Source organism: Diplotaxodon limnothrissa, linkage group LG12, assembly GCF_057381915.1.
Source record: "Diplotaxodon limnothrissa isolate DT_005_m linkage group LG12, D_limnothrissa_male_GT1.1, whole genome shotgun sequence".
In the NCBI taxonomy this organism is placed as follows: domain Eukaryota; kingdom Metazoa; phylum Chordata; class Actinopteri; order Cichliformes; family Cichlidae; genus Diplotaxodon; species Diplotaxodon limnothrissa.
In genome coordinates this window covers 8,383,940-8,405,639 of record NC_140607.1, presented here as the reverse complement: position 1 = coordinate 8,405,639, position 21,700 = coordinate 8,383,940, and the positions used below count along the sequence as shown (strand labels likewise).

Genomic DNA, 21,700 nt, shown 5'->3' with positions numbered 1-21,700 from the left:
GAATATTGGAATATGTTTAAATTAACAAGCTATGACCTACATTTTCCCATTTTAATGTTTTCTTGAAATTTAATTTATTTATCTGTTTATTTCATTTTTTAAATTGTGATTATGAGCATTTTGCAGCCTATGGTAGTTTGGAAAACTGTAAATAATGACCTTCGGTTTAAAGATTTGTGCTTGCTCAACTACAGCCATCTAGTGGCTACTTGAGATAGTGTAAATATTTGAACCCAGACTGCCATATTTCATTTTGAAAGCCCTCATCCTTTTAAAACTGTGCTTTCATTTAGACTCTTGAGATTCACTGTGCACAGTGATCACCACAGTCAGTCTACAGACTTTGTGAAATGGCTTTAAAGTGAAGCATAACACATTTTCTGTCCAGTTTTTAGTCTATATTTTTTTTAATGAGTGGAACAACCTTAAATAAGATTAGACAAGATATATCTTATTTAAGATATTATCTAAGATTGTATATTTTACAGTTCTTTACAAAGAATAAATATTTAACAACTGTTAAAAGGAAGGTGGTTGTAGTGAATTGGGGTTTGCAGAAGCTCTTTTCACCATTACAAAACAATGCAATACAACTGTGAGGCAACAGTTGTTGTGAACCGTCATCATATAAACTGAACTGAACTGCTGCCCATCGTCTTCAACGCAACAGTAGTTTTTATCACCACTTAGCTACCTTTCAGCCCAGCAAGCTTTAAACACAACACTGCTGTTGATTCTGTTCTTCTGGACGTAGCGTTTTCAGAGGGAGAAACGTTTCATCACTCATCTAAGGGGCTTCTTCAGTCTCAGCTGACTGCAGGGTTCCCCAACCTTACAAGCAGTACATTTGCACAATGACTGAAACCAGCCCACTGAAGGAACAATGGGCTGTGAGGTCAGTTTTATAATCATTAATATGCAAATTCTCATGACCACTGATCAACAGCCACTGATCAAAGCTAATTGATTACTGACATGCAATGAGCAATGTCAGTATTTATAATCTCTTCTTTGCTTGTTAGCTTGCTTTTAACTTCGCTAAACAGCTACCCGATGATTCAAAAGAGTTTTTAAAAATCAAAACTGAGTTATTAAGTGTATGGTCATTCTGTGCTCTTTCTTCTGTCTGTACCTCCACCAGGGGTCTGATACCTGACACAGAGCCCAATCCTAACAGCTCTTATAGTTGTCAGTATGAGGCTGCTGTCACCAGTTTCCTCTGTGGTTTGTTTTTATGCAGTGTTGAAGCATCTAACTGGTTGCAGGAGGGACAAAATGGGCTCTGATTGTTACTGGCCTGCCGTCCACTGAGGGCTTCATCACAGCGACTCTGTTTTTGCATTCTAAGGCACTGTTTGGTCTGCTTTGTTAGAAATAAGCACAACCATTTCCGCCCCTGAATGTGACTCATGATTTTTATTTTGTCCAGGTAAAGGCAGAGAGTATGACTGTGCATGACCAAATGAAGTCTGTTTTCACAATCTGGAGGCAGTTCTTTCTCAGAATCATATAAACATTTCAAACTGTTTTTATTGATGTGACTGTCTGAGTTTGATGCTGTGTGGTGCATTCGAGTGCAGTGTTAACAGAATATATATTTATATATTAAGATATGTGTATCATGGTAATAAACATTTACACAATTGACATTTTTATCTATGTTATTTACAAAATCAGACTGAGTAAAGAATGGCCAGCAGCACAATTCTGTACTTTTCTTTTTTGCCAAGTGAGCGTCTTATTGATGCTTTATTAGGAGCAGGACCACCAGGTTTGTACACAATGTTAAACAGGTATCACAAGCAAGTTTTCAGTTGTTAAGGGGTGAGATATACACATCAGACAGCAAATGAATGGTCAGTTCTTAAAGGTGATGTGTTAAAAACAGAAACAATGAGCCGATCTGTGAGGGGTGAGGGCTACATGAGCGATTCAGAGCACAGCAGCAGGTTATACAGAATGCTCGCAGAATACAGAGGCGATGAGCTGCAAACCGCTAAAACAAAATGTGGTGATCCCATCTGCCCAACCATCTTCTTATTTGTAATTTCTTTAAGTAGTCTTCAGGAATAGTTCCCCTGGAGAACTTAAAGATCGTCTTTGGATGGTGGCTGACTTTTATTCTACTCTCTGTCAAGATGATCCCACACTGCCTCAGTAAGGTTGAGGCTCCAGGGAAGGCCAATCCATGACTGATGATGACCTTAAGAATGTCTTCTGGAAAGCCAAACTTTCACTGAGACCATTTCTGATGAGGCTTCCCTGAACAGTAGGTGGTTCAACCGAAGGGCCAGATACATGTTTTGGGTCTTTGCTGGATTTTTTCCACAGCTTTTGCTGTTCCAAAAACATCTTGCTTTTAAAGATCAGCTCTATAAATTCTCTCTGTTCTTGTTTTGTTTATGTATAAACAAATATTTGTTTATTCTAGTCATGCTATTTAAAGCTTTTACATTACATGTGGTGTGTGTGTGTGTGTGTGTGTGGGGGGGGGGGGGGGGTATAATTAAAGGACAGAGTACAAATAAAAATTTGTAATGTATGGATGTATACAACACCTAGAACACACAAATTCAAAAATACACAGATACAAAAATCATATCTTATTGTGGTGTGTATGTGTGTGAGAGAGAAACAGAAAGAGTGTGAGTGTGTGTCTTTGTAATGAAATTCACTTAAAAATGTCAGGAGACAGACACTAAGATTAGGCTTAAAACTTTCCTTTTTGCTAAAGCACAGTTAGGGCTGGATCAGGTGACCCTGAATCCTCCCTTAGTTTTGCTGCAATAGCTGTAGACTGCTGGGAATTCCCATGATGCATTGAGTATTTGTTCTTCAGTTACCTTTCTCACTCACTATGTGTTAATAGACCTCTGCACTGAATCATATTTGTTATTAATCTCTGTCTCTCTTCCACAGCATGTGTTTATCCTGTCTTCCTTCTCTTCCCCGCCCCTCCCTGAGCCTGGTTCTGCTGGAGGTTTTCTTCCTGTTAAAAGGGAGTTTTTCCTTCCCACTGTCACCAAAGTGCTTGCTCATAGAGGGTCATATGATTATTGGGTTTTTCCTCTGTATGTGTTATTGTAGGGTCTACCTTACAATATAAAGCGACTTGAGGTGACTATTGTTGTGTTTGGCGCTGTATAAATAAAACTGAAGTGAATCGAACCTGCAGAGGCATAAAAGGACCCCAGTAGATTCAGACCACCAACCTTATAGCTATAATGTGACAGTGCTAACCGGTGCTGTTCACCTCATCTGTGGAAATGCTCTAGACAACAGTTACTTTCATTCAACACAATATCAGGCCCGAGCAGTATTTCTTGTTGCTGATCAGTATGTGCTTTGGGAGTGAGAACATGTTGGTGATTCAGAATGAATGTTTGAGCTTTTTAAAAAAAATTGGTTTTTCAATACAACAGAGAAGTCACATAAATCACTGTATTTTATTTTCATTTTATTTTTTCCAAGTGATACATCTACATAAAAGACTTCATGGCCTCGCATGACAAATACGGTACAGCTTTTTTAATCTCCCCCCCCCCCCCCCCCCCTTTTTTTTTTTTTTTTTTTTTTTACAGCTATTATAAGATCTGATATGATGAACAACATTTTTTTTAACATTCTGCAAGATATGTATAGGACCTAACAGGAGGTCAGTATACTGTATGCCTCACCCAATAAAGCCTTACCTTTAAAATAAATGTCAACATCACAGTTCTGAATGTAAACCAATAAAACAAAACAAAAAACAAACACTTTCGGAAGCCTTCCCAGAAACTACAGAACATAATGGCAAACAACAATATTTTGGAAAATTTAAGGATATAAAGAAACGTCATCTTTAATCACGTGAGACTCAAAAGCCTCCTGGCTGGACTCTGTTCACCATCCACACAAGCACACTCACACAGATCAGAGTTTGACATGTGTGGCCAAGGTGGCATGGCACATGAACGCAAATGGCTCGTGCTTTTTTTTTCTTTCCAAAAAATAAAAGCAAAAAGCGGTGTGTGGGGGGGTTAAACTCGCGACAGAATAGCAAATCTTAAAGCTTATGTCTCCGTTCCATGAGTGACAGAAAGACAACTGAATTACAGTCAGGTGTGTCGAAGCACCAGTAGAGTCAGATCAGTGTGTCCTAGAGAAAGCAGGTCTTAAAGGGTTGGGAGTGCCGGCGAGAAGTGGAGATGTTCAGACCAGAGCGGAGCTGGATTGCTGAACACTTCAGAGAGGGAGGGGGAGAGAGAGAGAGAGAGAGAGAAAGCAACAGCAGCAATCTCAGCAGGTGTTAATGGTTCACCACCTTTGTGTGACCATAGGTTGTAAAAATAAGATACTGGGTATGTGAGTCAGCCAAGCTTGAGATGATTACAGTACTGTTAGGCCTTGACAGACAGCTGTCCCTGCCGGGGGGAATGACTCAGTCCATCGTATTTAAGTACGGCAACGTTGTTGCTGTTGCTTCACTGCAAGTCAAATGTTTCCCTTATTCGATATGCACGGTTATCACAATTTAAAAGAATACTGCCTAATCAACAGTAGATGGAGACACTAATACAGACTGAGAAACAAAGGTAAACCCCCAAAAGCATGCCCCGCCCCCCCCCCCTTTTTTTTTTTTTAGTGTTTTACAATAAAAGATCACATCAAACTGCCATATTTCAGTTAAATACACTGAAGTTTCCTATGCAATAATGAACATCAGTCTGCTTTGAGGAGAGTACGACATGCAGGTCCTCTTCTGGCCAATAACCGGAGAGAAATCTGGTCCTTTTAGTGTAATCTTGATGTGCGGAGCTCAAACCCAGAGAGGAGTAATAATGGGTCTGGTTGCTGTGTAGAATAAGACATGCTTTGTACTTTTCTTTTTTTGAGGGGGGTCGGGGGTTAAGGGCAGCAAGAACTTCCTAGCTGCCATCAAGTGAACACGTCGTAACCAGCACAAGACAGCCAGAAATACAAACTATCATTGCACATAAAGAGTTAATCCTTCACTTTAACCGTGTCATTTACAAACCATAATACAGGAAAACGTTTCCTCTGGAAGTGAACAAAATACTTTACAAAAAACAACCACCTTTAGGGCTTCAAATTGTATAAATAAGACAAAGTCTTAAAGACATAAGTCTTCACATAGAAATTTTTACTTTTTTAAAAAATTGTTATTAGATAAGATAGAATTTAATATTTTTTCCCATCATATTTTTTTAAATACATATGCAATTTATCTTTTGACTGATGTACATATAGGCATACTGTATGTAGAACCTCAAGTGTCCAAAATGTCTCGGGAAGAATCTCGCAAGACCCAGACGAGGCTACAGTATTTGTACTTTCCCTTATCAAACACATGAAGAACAACAGTTCAAAAAGCAAACTTAACATGACTAAAAACTCATCTTCATCTACTGGTACCAACTTCAATTTATAAAATCCTGTTTTTTGTTTTGTTTTGGTTTTTTTAATCGTTTCGACATGTATAGCCTCAGTGGACAGAATACATTTCGACTGTAAAATGTCTTCATTCAGTAATTTCTTGCTATAACACAATATATCTAATAGGTTTTATCTTTAATAAATAAAAGAGTCAAATGTTTGTCTTTTCTTGAGCAGCTGTGTAGTGCTTTCCCAGCACTGCGGCTCCTTTTGTTTTTATCCACTGATGTGTCTGCTTCCATTCACTGCCCGGCTGTGGGCGAGCAGATGATGGACATGCAGCTTCAGCAGAGGAGACAGATGAAGACAGCGAGAGAGAGACAGCGAGAGAGAGCAGTTGGGGGCTATGACTCAGGTGGTGTGGGTTGTGTAAAGATGGCAGGGTAGTGTTTCAGTTGCCTATCCATCAGTGCCGTTCTTGTTGGGGGTGTTGGTGTTGATTGTGGTTCCATCTGGCTGCTGGCCATCTGGCTGCTGGCCATCTTTGCGCGGAGGCATCCTCTCGTTTATCCTGTCTAGGCCACGCGCCTCCTCAAAGTTGCGAATTTTCCTCGAGGGAGAGAAGCCTTGAATTGCTAAAAATCAGAAAAGAGACCAAAGAGAAAATTAAAAGAAGGTAGAAACAGCTTAGTAATAGCAGTGCGTCACAGCAAGTATTCACTGTAAACCGCCATTTTTAGCTTTCTCTTTTTTTATTTTCTTTGCCACCCTCAATCAAAATGCGTTCCTTGTGGGATTTCATTTGGTGAGCAATAAACACAGTATTTGCTAATCACAGAACGGATGATCTGTAAATACAACACATGCACAACTAAATAATGACTCCTAACGTTCAAGCACCAGTGGGACAAACTACACCAATTAAACACCTCACACGTTATAGACTTACGTTAATGTCCCGAAACGGCCAAGGAAACCAGAAAGAAAACAAGTGCAAATAGAAAAGCAAACTTGTAAGAGACAGTTCATATATTTCACTCATTTTATCAAAGTAAACAGACAGTGAAAACTCAGTGGTTAACACTTTATATGGGAATTATATATTAAAAAAACAAACCAAACAAAAAACACCCTCAAGGCCACTCTTGCACAACCAGATGTCTGTGATTTAAAAAAAAAAAAAAAAGTTCCTTGAATATAATAATTGAATTTATCAACTTTGAGTTTTGCCATTTCCAACCAGCGGTACTTGGACCTGCATCGGTCACACGGTTGTATAAAAAGATTCCAATTTGAAAACATTTTTGATTTGATATAATGAATATGGTACAAAGACATATTAGTCCTTGTGACAATGTCCAAAATAATCTTATCCCAGTGATAAAAGTTAACACTCAACATGATGTGATAAAATACATTTGTGCACCGATGTAGTTAGCTAACTGTTGATAAAACAGCTCAGAAGAACATACATCACCTAATTAGCTAAAAGTAATTGATGCATAATTTAAAAAATTAGCAAAAAATACAGGTTACATAGGGCGATAATTATCTGAAATGAATGGTTATGTGTTAGTAAAGTTGGTAATAGTTACATAAGTGAAATGATTAGGCGAACGCAAACACCATGTAGTTAAATTAATTGTCTAAAATTAAAACAGTCAATATGTAAAATATTTAACATATTAATTAATTAAATATAGATTAATTTATATTTTAATTTAGTCAAAAAGCAGCTTAAAATACAGGAAATGTGGTTGAAATTAATAGATAAGTAATCTTAGACTGATAAAAATTGTAAAATGATATTGTTTCTATTATGGCTGTGAATAAATATCAAATAATAAGCTAAAAGCAAAGGACAAGTAGCTGACATATTTACAGAAGTAAATAACAGTTACACAAAATAATTAATTATAATATTTCCCTAAAAGTACAGGATGCATTCCTGAAATATTTATCTAAAAGGTGTGAATGAACAGATACTAAAATTTGTAGACTGATGGTAAATGTAACTCTGAGTGGTAACAGTCTAACGTACGCTTTCATGGCCTAAAAGGTTTACTTAAAAAAAAAATCAATTGAAATGAATACATTTGAAACATAACTGAGCTATCTGAGCTCATCTGTTTGATAAACAAGACATAAAAGGTTGATGACTATTTGTAAGTAACGCTCCTGCTTTACCTCATCTACAAAGTTAACTGTTAATGTCTTCTGCAATAGAATATTTTATGGATTTGATGAGATAACTGAGACCTGTTGATCCGCCAACCATCACTGTCAACCAGAAGAGACGAGCGGTGTAGCAACAGCCAAACGGAGCAACAGGATTAGATTCTGAAAATATCCCAGGCAGGGATGTCCCCGGTCTTATCTTAACCAGGTCTTAGCAGGCTTTTCTCTGTGTGGGGAGCCACACTTGGCAAGAAAAGCTTATGTGACCACAGCCAGGGACTTCTTATCAACAAAGGACAAATCATGTCCTAAACCTGATCGACAAAACAAAATACATAACCTCTTTATAACAGTCTTTATTTTTCAGACATACAGAGACGAGCCTGATTTAGCTAATGCTGACCTGAATCCTCCAAAGCTTTAAACTATACAGTGGTAGTTGACACTTTTTGAATCTCATTTTAGCAACATAGTCTAAGTCTTAATTAGTGCCTGTGCAAATTTGCTTTTTGCCTGTATTAAAATGTTTTAGAAAAAAGATTTCTGTATTTACAAAGAGAACACAGCAATTACAAAAAGGCGATTACTTATGTTCACTTCTTTCTCATTCAAGCATTTTGTTTCAATTCATGTTCTGTTGCTGTTTCCACCTCATTCTGTCTGTCAAAGAAAACACTAGTGCTGATTTTCACAATGACAGAACCAGTGTTATCAACAGATTCTGATGATGCAAGAGCAACCAGCAATAACGGGATTCACTATAACAGAATAATCAATAGAAATAAACAGAAAGGGGGAAAAATACATATTTGAGGAGTGGGTCTGTGTTAAAGGGTGAACAACACACACAAAACACAGACAGGGGGATTTGAGCCAAACAGCCAATGCATACCTTTTGCTTTAGCTGCCTCAACGGTAGCTATGTTAATGGGAGTTGAGGAAGGAGGGGGGAAAAGGAAGTCATCAAAGTAGCCAGAGACAGCAAATACAACAGTGTTTAAAAAAATAAACTAAAAAATAAATGTGAACACCCCTGTGGGATAATCTGAAGAAACAGATGGCAGAATATAGGCCAACACCCACGGCTCATTCAAAGGGAGGCAAAAATTCATAGCAACTGTGAAGCGTCACCAAAACACTTAGGCGATTGGGTGGAAAGGTTAGAGTGAAGAAGTCTGCTGGAGTTTTAAGCCAGTGTTGGTGTTAAAGGGTCACGAGGACTTAGGTGTGGAGAGCCAGGGGGGATTTGGTTAAACACTAAGAGTCTAAGATGGGGGCGAGATGCACAACCATGACCAGGCAGTCCAGCTCAACACACATGCAGTCAGATGTTCCCTTTAGAAACACACTCATTTACACATGTACAATCAGCTTCATGCCAAAGTGAACTAAAATAATTTTTACAGCTTTTGGAAACACGACGAATATTTCTCCTTTAAATTTGATGCAAACTGGATTTAATTAGTGCAGCAATGATGTTATGTGTTCATAAAATGCACAGGTATATTATCATCAAGATTGAAACAAACAAGAATCGGAGAATCAAGGAGGACTGGATAAAAATACACACAGCCCCCTGCTCCCCTTGTTTGAACTAGCCTAGCTGATCTGAAAGCTGTGATTGGGGGAACAGACATGGACAATGACATTCTCAGAAAGGTCACAACATGTGGTTTTCCCTTTTGATTGCTCTGCAACTTCTGTGAGCCTCCAGCATGGCAGAGCATGGCCCCCAGCACGTCCTGTGGCAGGTGAGGCCTGGTGCTGACCTTTAGATCAAAGGGTCAGCAGCCACTTCCAGGTGACAGGCTGACCTCCTCGACCAGCCGGCCCACGGCTCAGCCCCAAAGCTTTCTGCCGCATGGAGGCAGGGGGCAGTCAAAGTCCTGACACTGCTTCCTGTGGCGGGAATACCACCATTGATCTCGAACCCTTCAAAGAGACTATAACCGAATGGTGAAGCTGCTGTATCAGATATTCACAGACAAAGCTGAAAACAATCCTCGGATGCTTCTTTTTAACATACTGAAGTTGTTCTAGAAAAAGTCTCCCACATGGCAGCAGGTTCATCCCATCTCAAATCATCGTTGGCCGATTAAATTTTACTGAATTATAAAACACATCCAGGACAGAAGGTCTCAAAAATCAAAAATCTGTAATTTAACAAATTTATTTTCTCAGTTATAATTAGAAGACCATCTAGAAGCTATCTACTGATATTTGTAATGATACAACTTGTCGTACTTGCTCACTCCTGCATGAAAGTTTCTGTGACTGAAAACTTCACATTAAACATTATTGTACATTAAACATGGTCATTTTTGCATTATTGTGAAATACAATTCTATGGTATTCAGAAATTGTCAAACATTTTCATTTGCAATGTGTAAGTTTTTGGGGGGTTAGTGTCTGCTCAAATATGGGACTTTCAAAGACTTCAATTTTCTTTTAAGTCCTATTTTAACTCAGACATGTTGTGATTTATCGTCCCTAAATTAAAGACTCTCACTCATTTTTATGGCAGGGAAAGCTCAGAAAACTGTTCGCACTTTTATCTTTAATAGTTTTTGAAATATTAATGTTCAAAAATGGCCTCAGATTTTAAAGTGTTAAAAAAAACGCGAGTGACAGGTCGATGGACCATTTTCAAAATATATCCAAATATATCCGAATATATCCAAACGTTGGAGTGTGACATTTTTATGGATATTGGAGAAAATGTTCTTAAAATTTTTTGATTTGAGATGGAATGGCCTGGCAGTTTTAAAATGTCACTGGGTACTTCTTTGGGCATTTATATTAGGACATGTTGTGACATATGTTTGCATGTATAGGGCTGTATCATAATGTATCTGAACACTTGTCTCTTCAGCGTCACTGAGATGCACAGATATGTCCGTATTTTCCACACTCTTTTGCAACCCAAACAGAAGGAAATTACCAGGTTTATTCTTCAGTAACAGGAAACCCCCAACACAGAAGCTGTGGCTTCTTTAGTTTAGTTGCAACAAAACCAAAGGAATTTATTTTTTGTGAATGTTAACTCTACAGCTAAGCCCATTAGAGATGACTCAATTTAAAAAAAAAAAAAACAATAATTAGAGCAAACATATTGAAATATGTCAGTTTTTATGACTTCACACTCAAAATGTTGCATTAGAGTTTGAAGCCAATATAACAGAGGAGCAAAGACCTGAAAGTCATCCAACTAATCAGGTGAAATGAAAGCAACATTGCTACAGAATAAACATAATCAACTGCAGGGGAAAAAATGGCAATAAATTAATTTAGTTGCAAAAATTATTACACATACCCACAGACATCAGGGTATCAGAGGGCGGAGTCAGGAGTCCTGACAGTAATACTTCAACCACCATTCTTCTGACTTGCTTCACATGTCAGCAAGTGTATAATGTATATATTAGCATGGATAAGCAGGCTAGGATAACTGGATAACTGCCACAAGAAAATAAGGGCAATCTTTAAACTTAAATCTTAGCAAGAAAAGCTAAGTGTGTAATAAAAGCAAAAACGGGGGGAAAAACAGGTGTGCTTAAATAAACAGACTCTGTGACACAGAGTGAAGAAATGAGCCTGTCTAATTAGAGCTAAGTGGTAAATGGACACAGTGGAAAGGTTACACAGTATAAGAAACACTTACCGCTCTGTAAGGTCTGCTTTCCCCCAGACAACACTCCCACTGGAAGAGTTCCAGTTGGGGTCAGGCCTTTGAGTGTTAACACACTCTCACTTTCCTCCCTAGTCCAAAAACAACACACAGGAGCATGAAGAGCACACACAGTTTAGGTCTCAACAAGCGCAGCGACCCACACCTTGTGGTTTAGAGGCGGTTTTCAAACCACGAGGTCATGAGGTCACTGGATGTTTCACCTGCTCCGTCTCATCCAGTCTTTGTTTGGTTCGATGGACTATCTGCACTAATTGTCTCCAGCCAACCTGCTAGCATGTGCCCTGCTTCTGTAATTGGGTCACTGACAACTTGTGTCAATTTTAGCAGCTGAACCAATATTTTTAAGACTCGGTTCTTAGTGTACAGATTTGTGTTAGCACACTTTTATGTTAACATGTTGCCTTTAATGGGTCCTCTGCTTTTTATTCTATAGAAACTTTGAGACACTTCAAAGGCAAACTTCACCTTTTCTTATCCTACAGAGACATCTGTGCCTTTAAAAAGTGTCATTAGCCTTCTTTTACCCCCCCCCTCTCCCTTTCAGTATCCGACATACGGAGGCGTTTGACAAATAGGCTGCTTGTCCACTTGCAGCAGTGTGACGAGCTAGCAGCAGCGCCATTAATCTGGAATAATGTGTAATGTCATTACAGAGTCTAGGTGCATCGTGACTCATCTTGTGCCCGCTCATTAATCCCAGCAGGCCAACGCTGTGTTTTCAAACTCAGCTTCACCAATCCTGCTGCATACTGGCCCTGTGGTGCCCTGCAAATTATTTCTGGTATTGTGATGACCCAGTGCACTGAGCTCATTGAAATCCCTTTAGCATATATACATGAACACAAGCATTTCCAACTGGGATTATATTTAAAAAAAAAAAATAAAAAATAGAAGAAGAAGGGAAAAAAAAGAGAATGTCAAAGTCAAGGCAGACCTGAGAACTGCGAAGACTCGGGCCATTTTTCCCACAGCACGAATCTTGTTCCGAATAACCTCCTTGCGCATCGCTGAGGTGCCGCCTGGAGACAGTGCGTAGTATGAGTTAAGACAAAGCACACCGCACTTTCCATCCCGAGGGAGTGATATTCTTCGCCCTCTTTGGTCACGCGTTCGTTTCAGAGCAGAGTGCGTGTACTTCAGGGACCAGAACTCCCTATTCAGCATCAGCCATGTGTGACAGAGGCTGAATTATGATTAAGCGCTACACATAAATCACCTCCCAGCATTCCATGTCAGTTAAGTGAGTGCCGGGACTCATTATCACTTCATCCAATTTAAAAGCCAAATTAAAATATTCATTCACTGAAGAAGCAGAAATGAATCTGTATAAAGTCTACAACCTAAGCACATGTGCACAGGTGAGCAGGCCACCTATATTTATGGATTTTTAGACAAAAAACACGCCTTAAACTAGGTTTAGCTTTGATACATGTTATAAATGTGTTAACCTTCTCAGGTCTGACTCACCATAGATAATAATCCTAACTATGCCCTTACCCCATTATTTGTGAAAAATAATTTTTGATGTGTGTCAGTGAGAAAGATTATTTCCTTTGTTTCCTGATTGCCACAATTCTAGAGAACAATGTACTAAAAACAGAGTCTACAATGTGACTAGTAGCTCATCCAGCTCACGATCCATCACAATTCACAGGTTACTGTAATGTGTGAAGAACAGAAAGAAAGTGAGAAGTTGTCTTGTCATTGTTTGGATGTATTTGTCCAAACTAAGAAAAATTCAAACCCACTGAGTAGTTTGTGTCCAGGACACATTATCCTGGTTCATCACCAAGTAAAAGTGTTTGATTCTAGGAGCACTATGAGTATGTGGTCACCGGTAAATATGAGGACAATCCCAAAAGTAAGGTCTCCTATTGTTTTAGAAATACAAACAACCGTTTATTTTTTCACAATATTTACATCACGGGTGACGTGTGGACATGCAGTGTTGTGGCGAATGCTTACGTCTTTCCTCAGCATTCCTCTTCTCCGGTTCTGAAATGGCCTTCTGAGTTTTTCCTGTGATTCACAGTACCTGTCAGCATTTACTGTGGTCCCAACAGGCAGAAAGTCAACCAATAATACCCCCTTTTGGTCCCAAAACACAGTTGCGCACTGTGCATAAGCATTCTCCACGATACCGTGCATCCACACGTCACCGTCAAACTATCGCTCTCCTGCCAAACTTTGGTTGGAATTTCATCCCTCACCCGCCCTACAGTCTGGGCTACGCACCCAGTGACTACCACCTGCTCCCAAAGTTGAACGAACATTTGTCCTGAAGACGAATCTGTGGCGGTGGCGAGCAGGTATGACATGGGCATTGTAAAACTGCCACAGCATCTACAAAAATGCATCGACCAAAATGGCGATTATGTAGAAAAATAAGTCTTCAAGCTTTAAAATGATGTCAATATTATGGAAAATTAACTGTTGTTTGTATTTCTAAAACAATAGCAGACCTGACCTTTGGGATTGCCCTCGTATAAAAAAGTCTGAAAAGACATCACATCGGCTTGTCGTAGCTTTGATCGTATTACTGACTGGTGACCAGGAGGTATCGTGTTAGGAAGAGAGGTGGACTGCCAAAGATTGCTAAATAAACAGTTTGCCTGCATGACAATGCTTTCATTTCAGCTTCTTCTCAATTTAGTGAGATTACCACTGTGGAAAAACACACTGGCAGTTCTCACTAATAACCTTCCCCAACTTAGTGGGTTTTTTTCTTGTTTTATTTTTGTACTGGTCCCAGTCCATTGGTTATATTTATGAGTAAAGAGTAAAGTATTCATCAGAAACATTTCGAGATGAACGTTGTCTTCAGTAATAATAGACATGCATTTTTTTTTACCTACCTTCATAAAGGTCGTCTCCCTCTGACATGAGCTCATCGTCGGAGCAAATGTTGAGTACATTCACCAGCATCTCCGTCACTGTAAATGAATCATAGAAAGCTCAATACAAGAATCGTTGTCGGCCTCCAATCCACTTTTTCCAAACTCGGCACCAGACGTACCCTTCTCTCCAACAAAAGGCAGAGACCACGTAAAGACATCCATAAAGTTGGGCAACCAGTAAGGGTGCGGGGAGCAGTTGAACTGTCGGATGTTCATCACGTTGTTCTCGTATTTTAATACAGCAGCTAGGATAGAAAGAGAGGAGGAGATGGGAGGCGACATTGAAGGACTGACGACAGGTAAATGCAAGAAAAATACAATAATGAGAGAGGTATGAGAAAAAAGAAAAGACAGAGACCTTTGTTGTTGTAGACATCTAGGTAATTTGGAGCTGAAAAGATTGTGATTAATGAAGGGAAACCTGTGGTCTGGCTTTTTCTGTACATCCGATACCTATGCAGCCGCAAATAAGAGTGACCCATTAAACATGTTCCATATCATCAAATGCTGGAAATGTGTTTTCAAAATACCACTTACCCTGCATCCTGTGCTTCATGGGCTCTTATTACCGACAGCAAGTTATTATTTACCAAAAAGTCACAGACTGCTGAGTAACTGCAAAGAGAGAAAGAGACCGAGAAGGCGGACCAGTTAAAACCACTAACAGAGGGGTCAAAGCGTAGTTCAAATTTAAACCATTAGACGGAGCAGCGTGAGGCCTCTTAAGATCAGTTACTAATTGACTGTTGGCCTGAGGAGATGCCTTCACGTTTATTTTCAGCATGTTGTGCCCTCTGGCCTCTTGAGCTCAGAGTTTAAAGATGCACAGTATCCAGCGGTTGCTCTGGTGTATTTATGGGATTCAGCAGCACTGGCTGGCCTCTCCAAAAAGTTTAGACCAAGCAGAGGCTAGATGAGGACAGCTACTTTATTTTAGAGTACAACTAATCCATTAGCTCTGGAAATTATTGGGAATAAACAAAGCAACATCAAACCAGCCCCAATGGTTTCTGATATTGGCAATATGAACAGACTTTAGACACGCAGACTTTAATGTTTTGACCAGTATTAATATTCGACTAAGGCAAAATCATAGTCACAATTATTTGTTCCATTTACTCAGCAACTCCAGAACCACCAAAGGAGGGGATGTTGGAGGAACACTAGTGAGTGCTGCTAAAAGAAGACCAGGTGAGAGATCCTCAGTGATGCAGAGATAAATGAGAGCATGCTGCAAGCAGCTGTTAAATAATCATTCAGCAGGTTCATCAAAGGAAACCTTGTTTTACTTTCAAGTTCTTTTGATGGAAATCTTGATGACTAAAACCTCTCCTTCCACGGTCTTGGCTCTAGCTCAACTCATCAGTAAGTAAATCTGGGCTCTAAGGGACTTGCAACACAAGACAAAACAGAGTGTTTTATCACTATTACTTTGGTTTAACACTTGATAAACTGGTCAGTTCTTAGACTATTTCATCTAAACTAGGGATCAGCTAAACAAAATCACTTCACCTTAAGATATGCATGAAAGGAGGAAATGTCTATAGCACTGCCAATCAAAAGTTATCAACTCAAGGACTACACACTTTCACAAAACCTCCAGCAAATCACGTCTATATTCAGTATAAATGTGTTCTTATTTCCCGAAACTTTATCAAGGTATCTATGTTTTATTTATTTTCTTGCACAGCTCTGCATTTCAGAGTTAGCAGCAATCCCAAAGTTTGTGCTAACAATCTTTTAGCCAATCAGTTAAGATATTTAGTTTTTATTTTTGTGAAATACAAACATAAAAAAAAAATCTAATTAGTGGTTTAGACAGCATTTTAACAAAAATGTAAAATTATGCTAGCACCTGTTATACTTTTACAATAATTGAGATGCTGCTTTATCAATCTAATGTTAGCTTTATGAGGCATCAGTCACACGGGCCTACAGGCCGCAACACACTGGCAACTTTGAGAAACCAAAACAAAGGTGAAATTGTCTGCAAACAGAATGCTGCTGCACCAAAAACATCATTGTGATTGCTTTGGTTGCTAGCAGATCTCTGCAGTCACCTGTAGTTTGCATTGCAAACCAGAGTAACAACCTTTAGTCTGAAGGTGAACATTCCTCATTTCTGGTTTGCCTCACACTTTTCATGTTTCACTACTGCTTAGTGAGCAGTGTGTAAGTGTTTGCAGACAAGTTGGCGCCTTCCATGCAAACGTTTGGCAAACACAGCAACCTGTTGACAACCAAAGCAGTCGGAAGGAGGGTTTTCCATACAGCTGGTCGTGACCAAAGTGGTTGCCAGATGGTCGCTGACTGGTCTCTAGTTCTTTGTGACTGAGGCCTTAGTTAGCTCAGATTTACACTGACTGCATCACAAGCAGGCATCACTGCTCTTTGCCTGTGTGTCGTCACCTTGTTTATACAAACAGACAGCAGTATACACCAGTGGAAAAAAGCAATCCTTTCAATGTTGTTGGAGTAGAAGGTCATCATACTGTTCCCTGGATTTATCAAACAAGGCAGGTTGACAGTCGGCATAACAACTACAGTGTTTTACATTTAGGTTAGGTGTAGAGTCGCTGACATCGCTGAATGCAGGTCGTCTATTGTATTTGGCTAACTTTTGTGTCAGTCTCAAAGACTGTTGAAAACTGACCACATTCTAAACAGGAAGAAACCTTTATTTAGACATTCTGACATTGTGAGTTATGCATATGTAATGTGTGAAACACTGCAAACCGCTGTGACAAAAGTCTTTCCCAAATATGAGCTAAATAGTTTCTTAAAAGTACTTACTTTGTCACGTGGAGACCACAAAATGAAAGCTATGATAAGTCCATCCAAAGTGGCTGACCAACTCCCCTAAGCTGCCATCTCTTGGTAAGGTCTGGTGCAATCTCTTAATTCACTGATGCATTTACCTTCACTTAATACAGACTTACTGAGGAAGCTGGTTACATCTCAAGTTGCACACAGCTGATGTAACTAGCTCCAAGCTAACTGATTTAGCTTATCTCAGCCTAACATTTTCTGTCATAAAGGACTGTGATAGGCATTGTTCAATTTTTCCTCTCTAATCTTATTACACGTAATCACCTGGCTGTTGTTTCCTATTCTGAATAAGCATTTTGTATCTTTAAACCCACAGAATTCTAAACAAGCCATTTAAATGTGTAAATCTCTAACATGTTTGTCTGCTCTTGACCATTGCTGGACCCATTTCCACAGAATATTGTGAAGGAGCTCTTTGAATCTGTTGACCTATTTTGTAGAGGCACACTGAATGTGTTGACCCATTTTGAACATGCTGTTTTTATCTGCTAACCTGTTTTGAGAAGGCCATTTTTGAAAGTGCCTCAATAAGCTGATTGACCTATAAAACAATGAATCCACAACCTGTGACCTGCGCGATGCAGCTCGTTTTCAATTCGATTCCTCATTATTATTATTAAAGTGCTCTACAAGGGCAGTGCTTGTGCAGAGCGTAACAGTGACGCTAAAAGCGGCAGTTTTACCTGAAAAAGTAAGAGCAGCCTCTGACGGAGTTGTGGTTGAAGTGTTCTGATGTTTTTTCACTGCCGTAGTCCTCACCAGGGTCTGCCCAAATCAGGTCGCACATTGGCCCGAATGCTGGAGGCTCTTTAAATCTGTCTAACTGCAGAGCACAAAATACAAACATGCTTAGCAGAGGAACTGTTTGGTTGTGACAAAGTGGCTAAAGCCACAAAGTCAAGGAAATGGACTCTCTCACATGAAAGCACTCCATTCAACTGCCTCGATGGAAATGACATGGAAGGAACTGAAAAAATGCATTTTTAACCGAACTCGCTTTGTTACACTAGTTCTGTCCCTGCTGACAGAACTAGTGTAACAAGCTGAGAAGCTTGTGAAAGGCTACAACCCATGTTAAACAATAAAAACCGATAAACAATTTCTGGCCTTTTTATTTTGACTAAAGCCCCAAGACCAAGACAGCAATATGCCAACACATCTCCTAATACTTTTTTCTATCAGACACACAAAACAGAAAACACGTCTCTAACATTTGCGATATGGTGTTATTTATTTACGTTGAACTTCGTTCTGTTCGCCCAGTAGCACTCACCCCCATCATCACTAAGTGCTAAGTGCTTAGAGCAGCTGGTCCTAGCACACTTCAAATCCTGTCTCCCCCCCACCCTGGACCCCCACCAATTCGCATACCGCCGGAACAGGAGCACAGAGGATGCAGTCTCCATCGCAATGCACTCTGTCCTCTCACACCTGGACAACAACAACACCTACGCCAGAATGCTGTTTATAGACTTCAGTTCAGCATTCAATACAATCCACCCCTCACAACTCATCAGGAAACTGACAGACCTGGGTATCAGTTCCCTCATCTGCAAATGGTTACTGGACTTCCTGACCAACCGCCCCCAACATGTCCGGCTGGATAACCGCTGCTCATCTACCATCACAATGAACACCGGTGTACCACAAGGCTGTGTGATGAGCCCTTTCCTCTACTCCCTCTTCACCCACGACTGCAGACCTGCTGATGGTTCCAACACCATCATTAAGTTTGCAGATGACACCACGGTGATTGGCCTCATCAGTGACAACGATGAGGCCGCCTACAGGGAGGAGGTGGATCGTCTGGCTGAGTGGTGCGACAGAAACAACCTGCTGCTTAACACCGAGAAGACCAAGGAGCTCATCGTGGACTACAGGAGGAATGCTGACCCACATCCACCCATCCACATTAAGGGGACGGCTGTGGAGCGTGTGAGCAGCTTCAAGTTCCTGGGAGTCCACATCTCCGAGGATCTCACCTGGACGACCAACTGCTCCAAGCTGGTCAAGAAGGCTCACCAGCGCCTCTTCTTCTTGAGGACTCTGAGGAAGAACCACCTGTCCTCAGACATCCTGGTGAACTTCTATCGCTGCACCATCGAGAGCATCCTGACCAACTGTATAACAGTCTGGTACGGGAACTGCTCTGCCTCGGACCGGAAGGCGTTGCAGAGGGTCGTGAAAACTGCCCAGCGCATCGCCGGAGCACCACTTCCTGCCATAAAAGACATCTACAGGAAGCGGTGTCTGAAAAGGGCTGGGAAAATCATCAAAGACCCCAGTCACCCATCACATGGACTCTTCACCCTCCTGCCCTCTGGGAGGCGCCACAGGAGCCTCCGGACTAAGACCACCAGGTACCGGAACAGCTTCTTCCCCACAGCTGTCAGACTCCTGAACTCTGCCTCCTGACATCTGACCCACGTTAACTCATGGACTGAACATACACACACCCACAATGGACAACTGTACCCTCAAACACAATAATAACATGGACTGAACCACCACTCACAACCACTAGCACTTTATATAGCCTCTGTAGAAACTATCTACACCCTCACTTATCTTAACTGCACTACTGTATAGCTCTGTGTAAATAATCATTCTGTACATTCGATAATCTTTAATCCTACAACTGTTTACAACTTGCATAGTTCCCATTTCTGTATAGCTGTATATCCCAGATTCTGTAAAGTTATTTATTTCATTTCATATTCTGTATAGTTTTTCATATTTATATCCTGTTCATATCCTGTACATAGCTTGTACTCACTACAGCCTGTACATACTTATAGTTATAGAATATTCACAACATACTTCATACCGTGTACATTATAACATACCATAATAGACCCATTTCTGTAATATACTCACATATCTATATTATTGCTAATATATATTGTAATATATCTATATCACTAAAGCACTTCTGGATGGATGCAAACTGCATTTCGTTGCCCTGTACCTGTGCATGTGCAATGACAATAAAGTTGAATTCTATTCTATTCTATTCTATTCACCTGGTTGTGTTTGTGGCACTCCAAAAATGTATGTTGCCAACAGGGAAGTTGCAGGGTGCCCTCTGCCAGACAAACTATGTAACGTCAACACTCAAAACACGACTGAAGAGTGTTTATCCAGAGTCCAAAAGTATTTGCCCAACGAGTATTTATAGCTTTTAACTGTCCATCTCTAACAGACTGTAAATAAGAGATCAACGTAGCTCCAAAGCTAAAAAGTGAAGCCAGTTTAAGCCTGCCTTCGTTCTATCCATCCATCCATCCATCCATCCATCCATCCATTCGCTTCCGCTTATCCTTTTCATGGTCGCAGGGGGCGCTGGAGCCTATCCCAGCTGTCATAGGGCGAGAGGCGGGGTACATCCTGGACAGATCGCCAGTCTGTCGCAGGGCCAACACACAGGGACAGACAACCATTCTGACCCCCGGCCTGATGGTGGAATTGAACTCAGGACCTTCTTGCTGTGCGCAACAGTGCTAACCACCGTGCCACCTGCCTTCGTTCTAAATATAGTAAACTAAGTTGATGACTTAATTTAGATGTTACTGTGTTTTCATGTCACCCTCTGGTGCTGTTAAATGTGCACTTTATTGTAAAACTTTTGTTTTCAATAACAGCCATATTGGTTGTCCTGCCTCAGTTTGACCAGGGCATCCATGGCACAGACAGGAAATGCCCATTCTGGATTTCAACCTGCCAACAGTGGAACAGGCTGTACATCAAAGCTAGAATCACGTGTAATGAGGCATGACGGAGTGAATGATCTGCGATTAGAGCTGACACTTTAACACATATTCTTGGAACATATAAGAGATTAACTTGAAAGGCAGATCTTGATAATGTCACAAGCCAGCGGTCGATCACTTACTTTTCTTATGTCATCTAGGCAGTTGATTTCTGGTGAGAGTCCGCCATGTACACACAGGAACTGCTGGTTGAGTAGGGCAGCGAGGGGCAGGCAGTCAAAGGCCTCCATACAGGCGTCATACACCCGTTCAGAGTATTTAATTTTACCTGCAGTAAAAATAAAGATTGGGATTCAGTCTGAGGTCATAATTACTGCCAAAGATGGCAAAAAGTCTGTTGAATTTGCTCACTACAGCAAAGGTTTGGTAGATGTGTTATGAGCGGCTAGCAGAGCTGCCCTGCCAACTGTGCCAGTGGTGATTGTTTCCAGACAGCTTCTACAGCGCCACTTGCAGAAGAATGAAAGGGTCAGATTAGGTCAGGAGGAAGTCCATGCCTTATAGAGGAGAAGCAGCCAGGACAGTACAATGCGAGTGCCAGTTTGAAGACAGTGCTACTTTAAGGTCATAAAGGGGAGTGTGGAGCTTTGAGCTTGGAAATTAAAGTTCTTTACTCTGTGAAAATGTTTTAGTAAATGAACATCTTTAATGCTTAGTTGGAATAACAATGAAACACTACTCATGGGATGAGAAACAGGAAAATGCTATTTCTGCAGTTAGCTAAAGTAAAGAGTTAATGCCGTCTTATGAATCTAGGTTAACTCTGGACTCCGCACACTAACCCATGTCTTCCCAGAAACGACGTCATGGGGCTGTAGACCATAACAGATAAGATGAGTGTGCTTGGTGATAATAAACTATGCTAAAACTGTTTATTGATGAGAACAAAGATAATGTATTCATTAAATAAAACAGGTCGTCATTGTATCGCGCTTGCTCATGAGGCTATGAGCTGC

General features: G+C 40.4%; 1 protein-coding gene across 1 annotated transcript in view; it reads right to left on the bottom strand.

The window, feature by feature from the left end:
- Positions 1-5,200: 5,200 nt before the first annotated feature.
- The window catches only part of ppp3cca (protein phosphatase 3, catalytic subunit, gamma isozyme, a), a 34,456-nt gene continuing 17,956 nt past the window's right edge, over positions 5,201-21,700 (bottom strand). The window contains exons 5-13 of the mRNA XM_085367895.1: positions 20,867-21,012; positions 17,658-17,797; positions 14,683-14,760; positions 14,504-14,598; positions 14,265-14,390; positions 14,104-14,181; positions 12,183-12,267; positions 11,219-11,316; positions 5,201-6,014 (exon numbers count right to left, since the gene is read on the bottom strand). Coding sequence (XP_085224021.1) covers positions 5,839-6,014; positions 11,219-11,316; positions 12,183-12,267; positions 14,104-14,181; positions 14,265-14,390; positions 14,504-14,598; positions 14,683-14,760; positions 17,658-17,797; positions 20,867-21,012 — 1,022 coding nt within the window. The 3' untranslated portion in view covers positions 5,201-5,838. The remainder of the gene's footprint in view (positions 6,015-11,218; positions 11,317-12,182; positions 12,268-14,103; positions 14,182-14,264; positions 14,391-14,503; positions 14,599-14,682; positions 14,761-17,657; positions 17,798-20,866; positions 21,013-21,700) is intronic.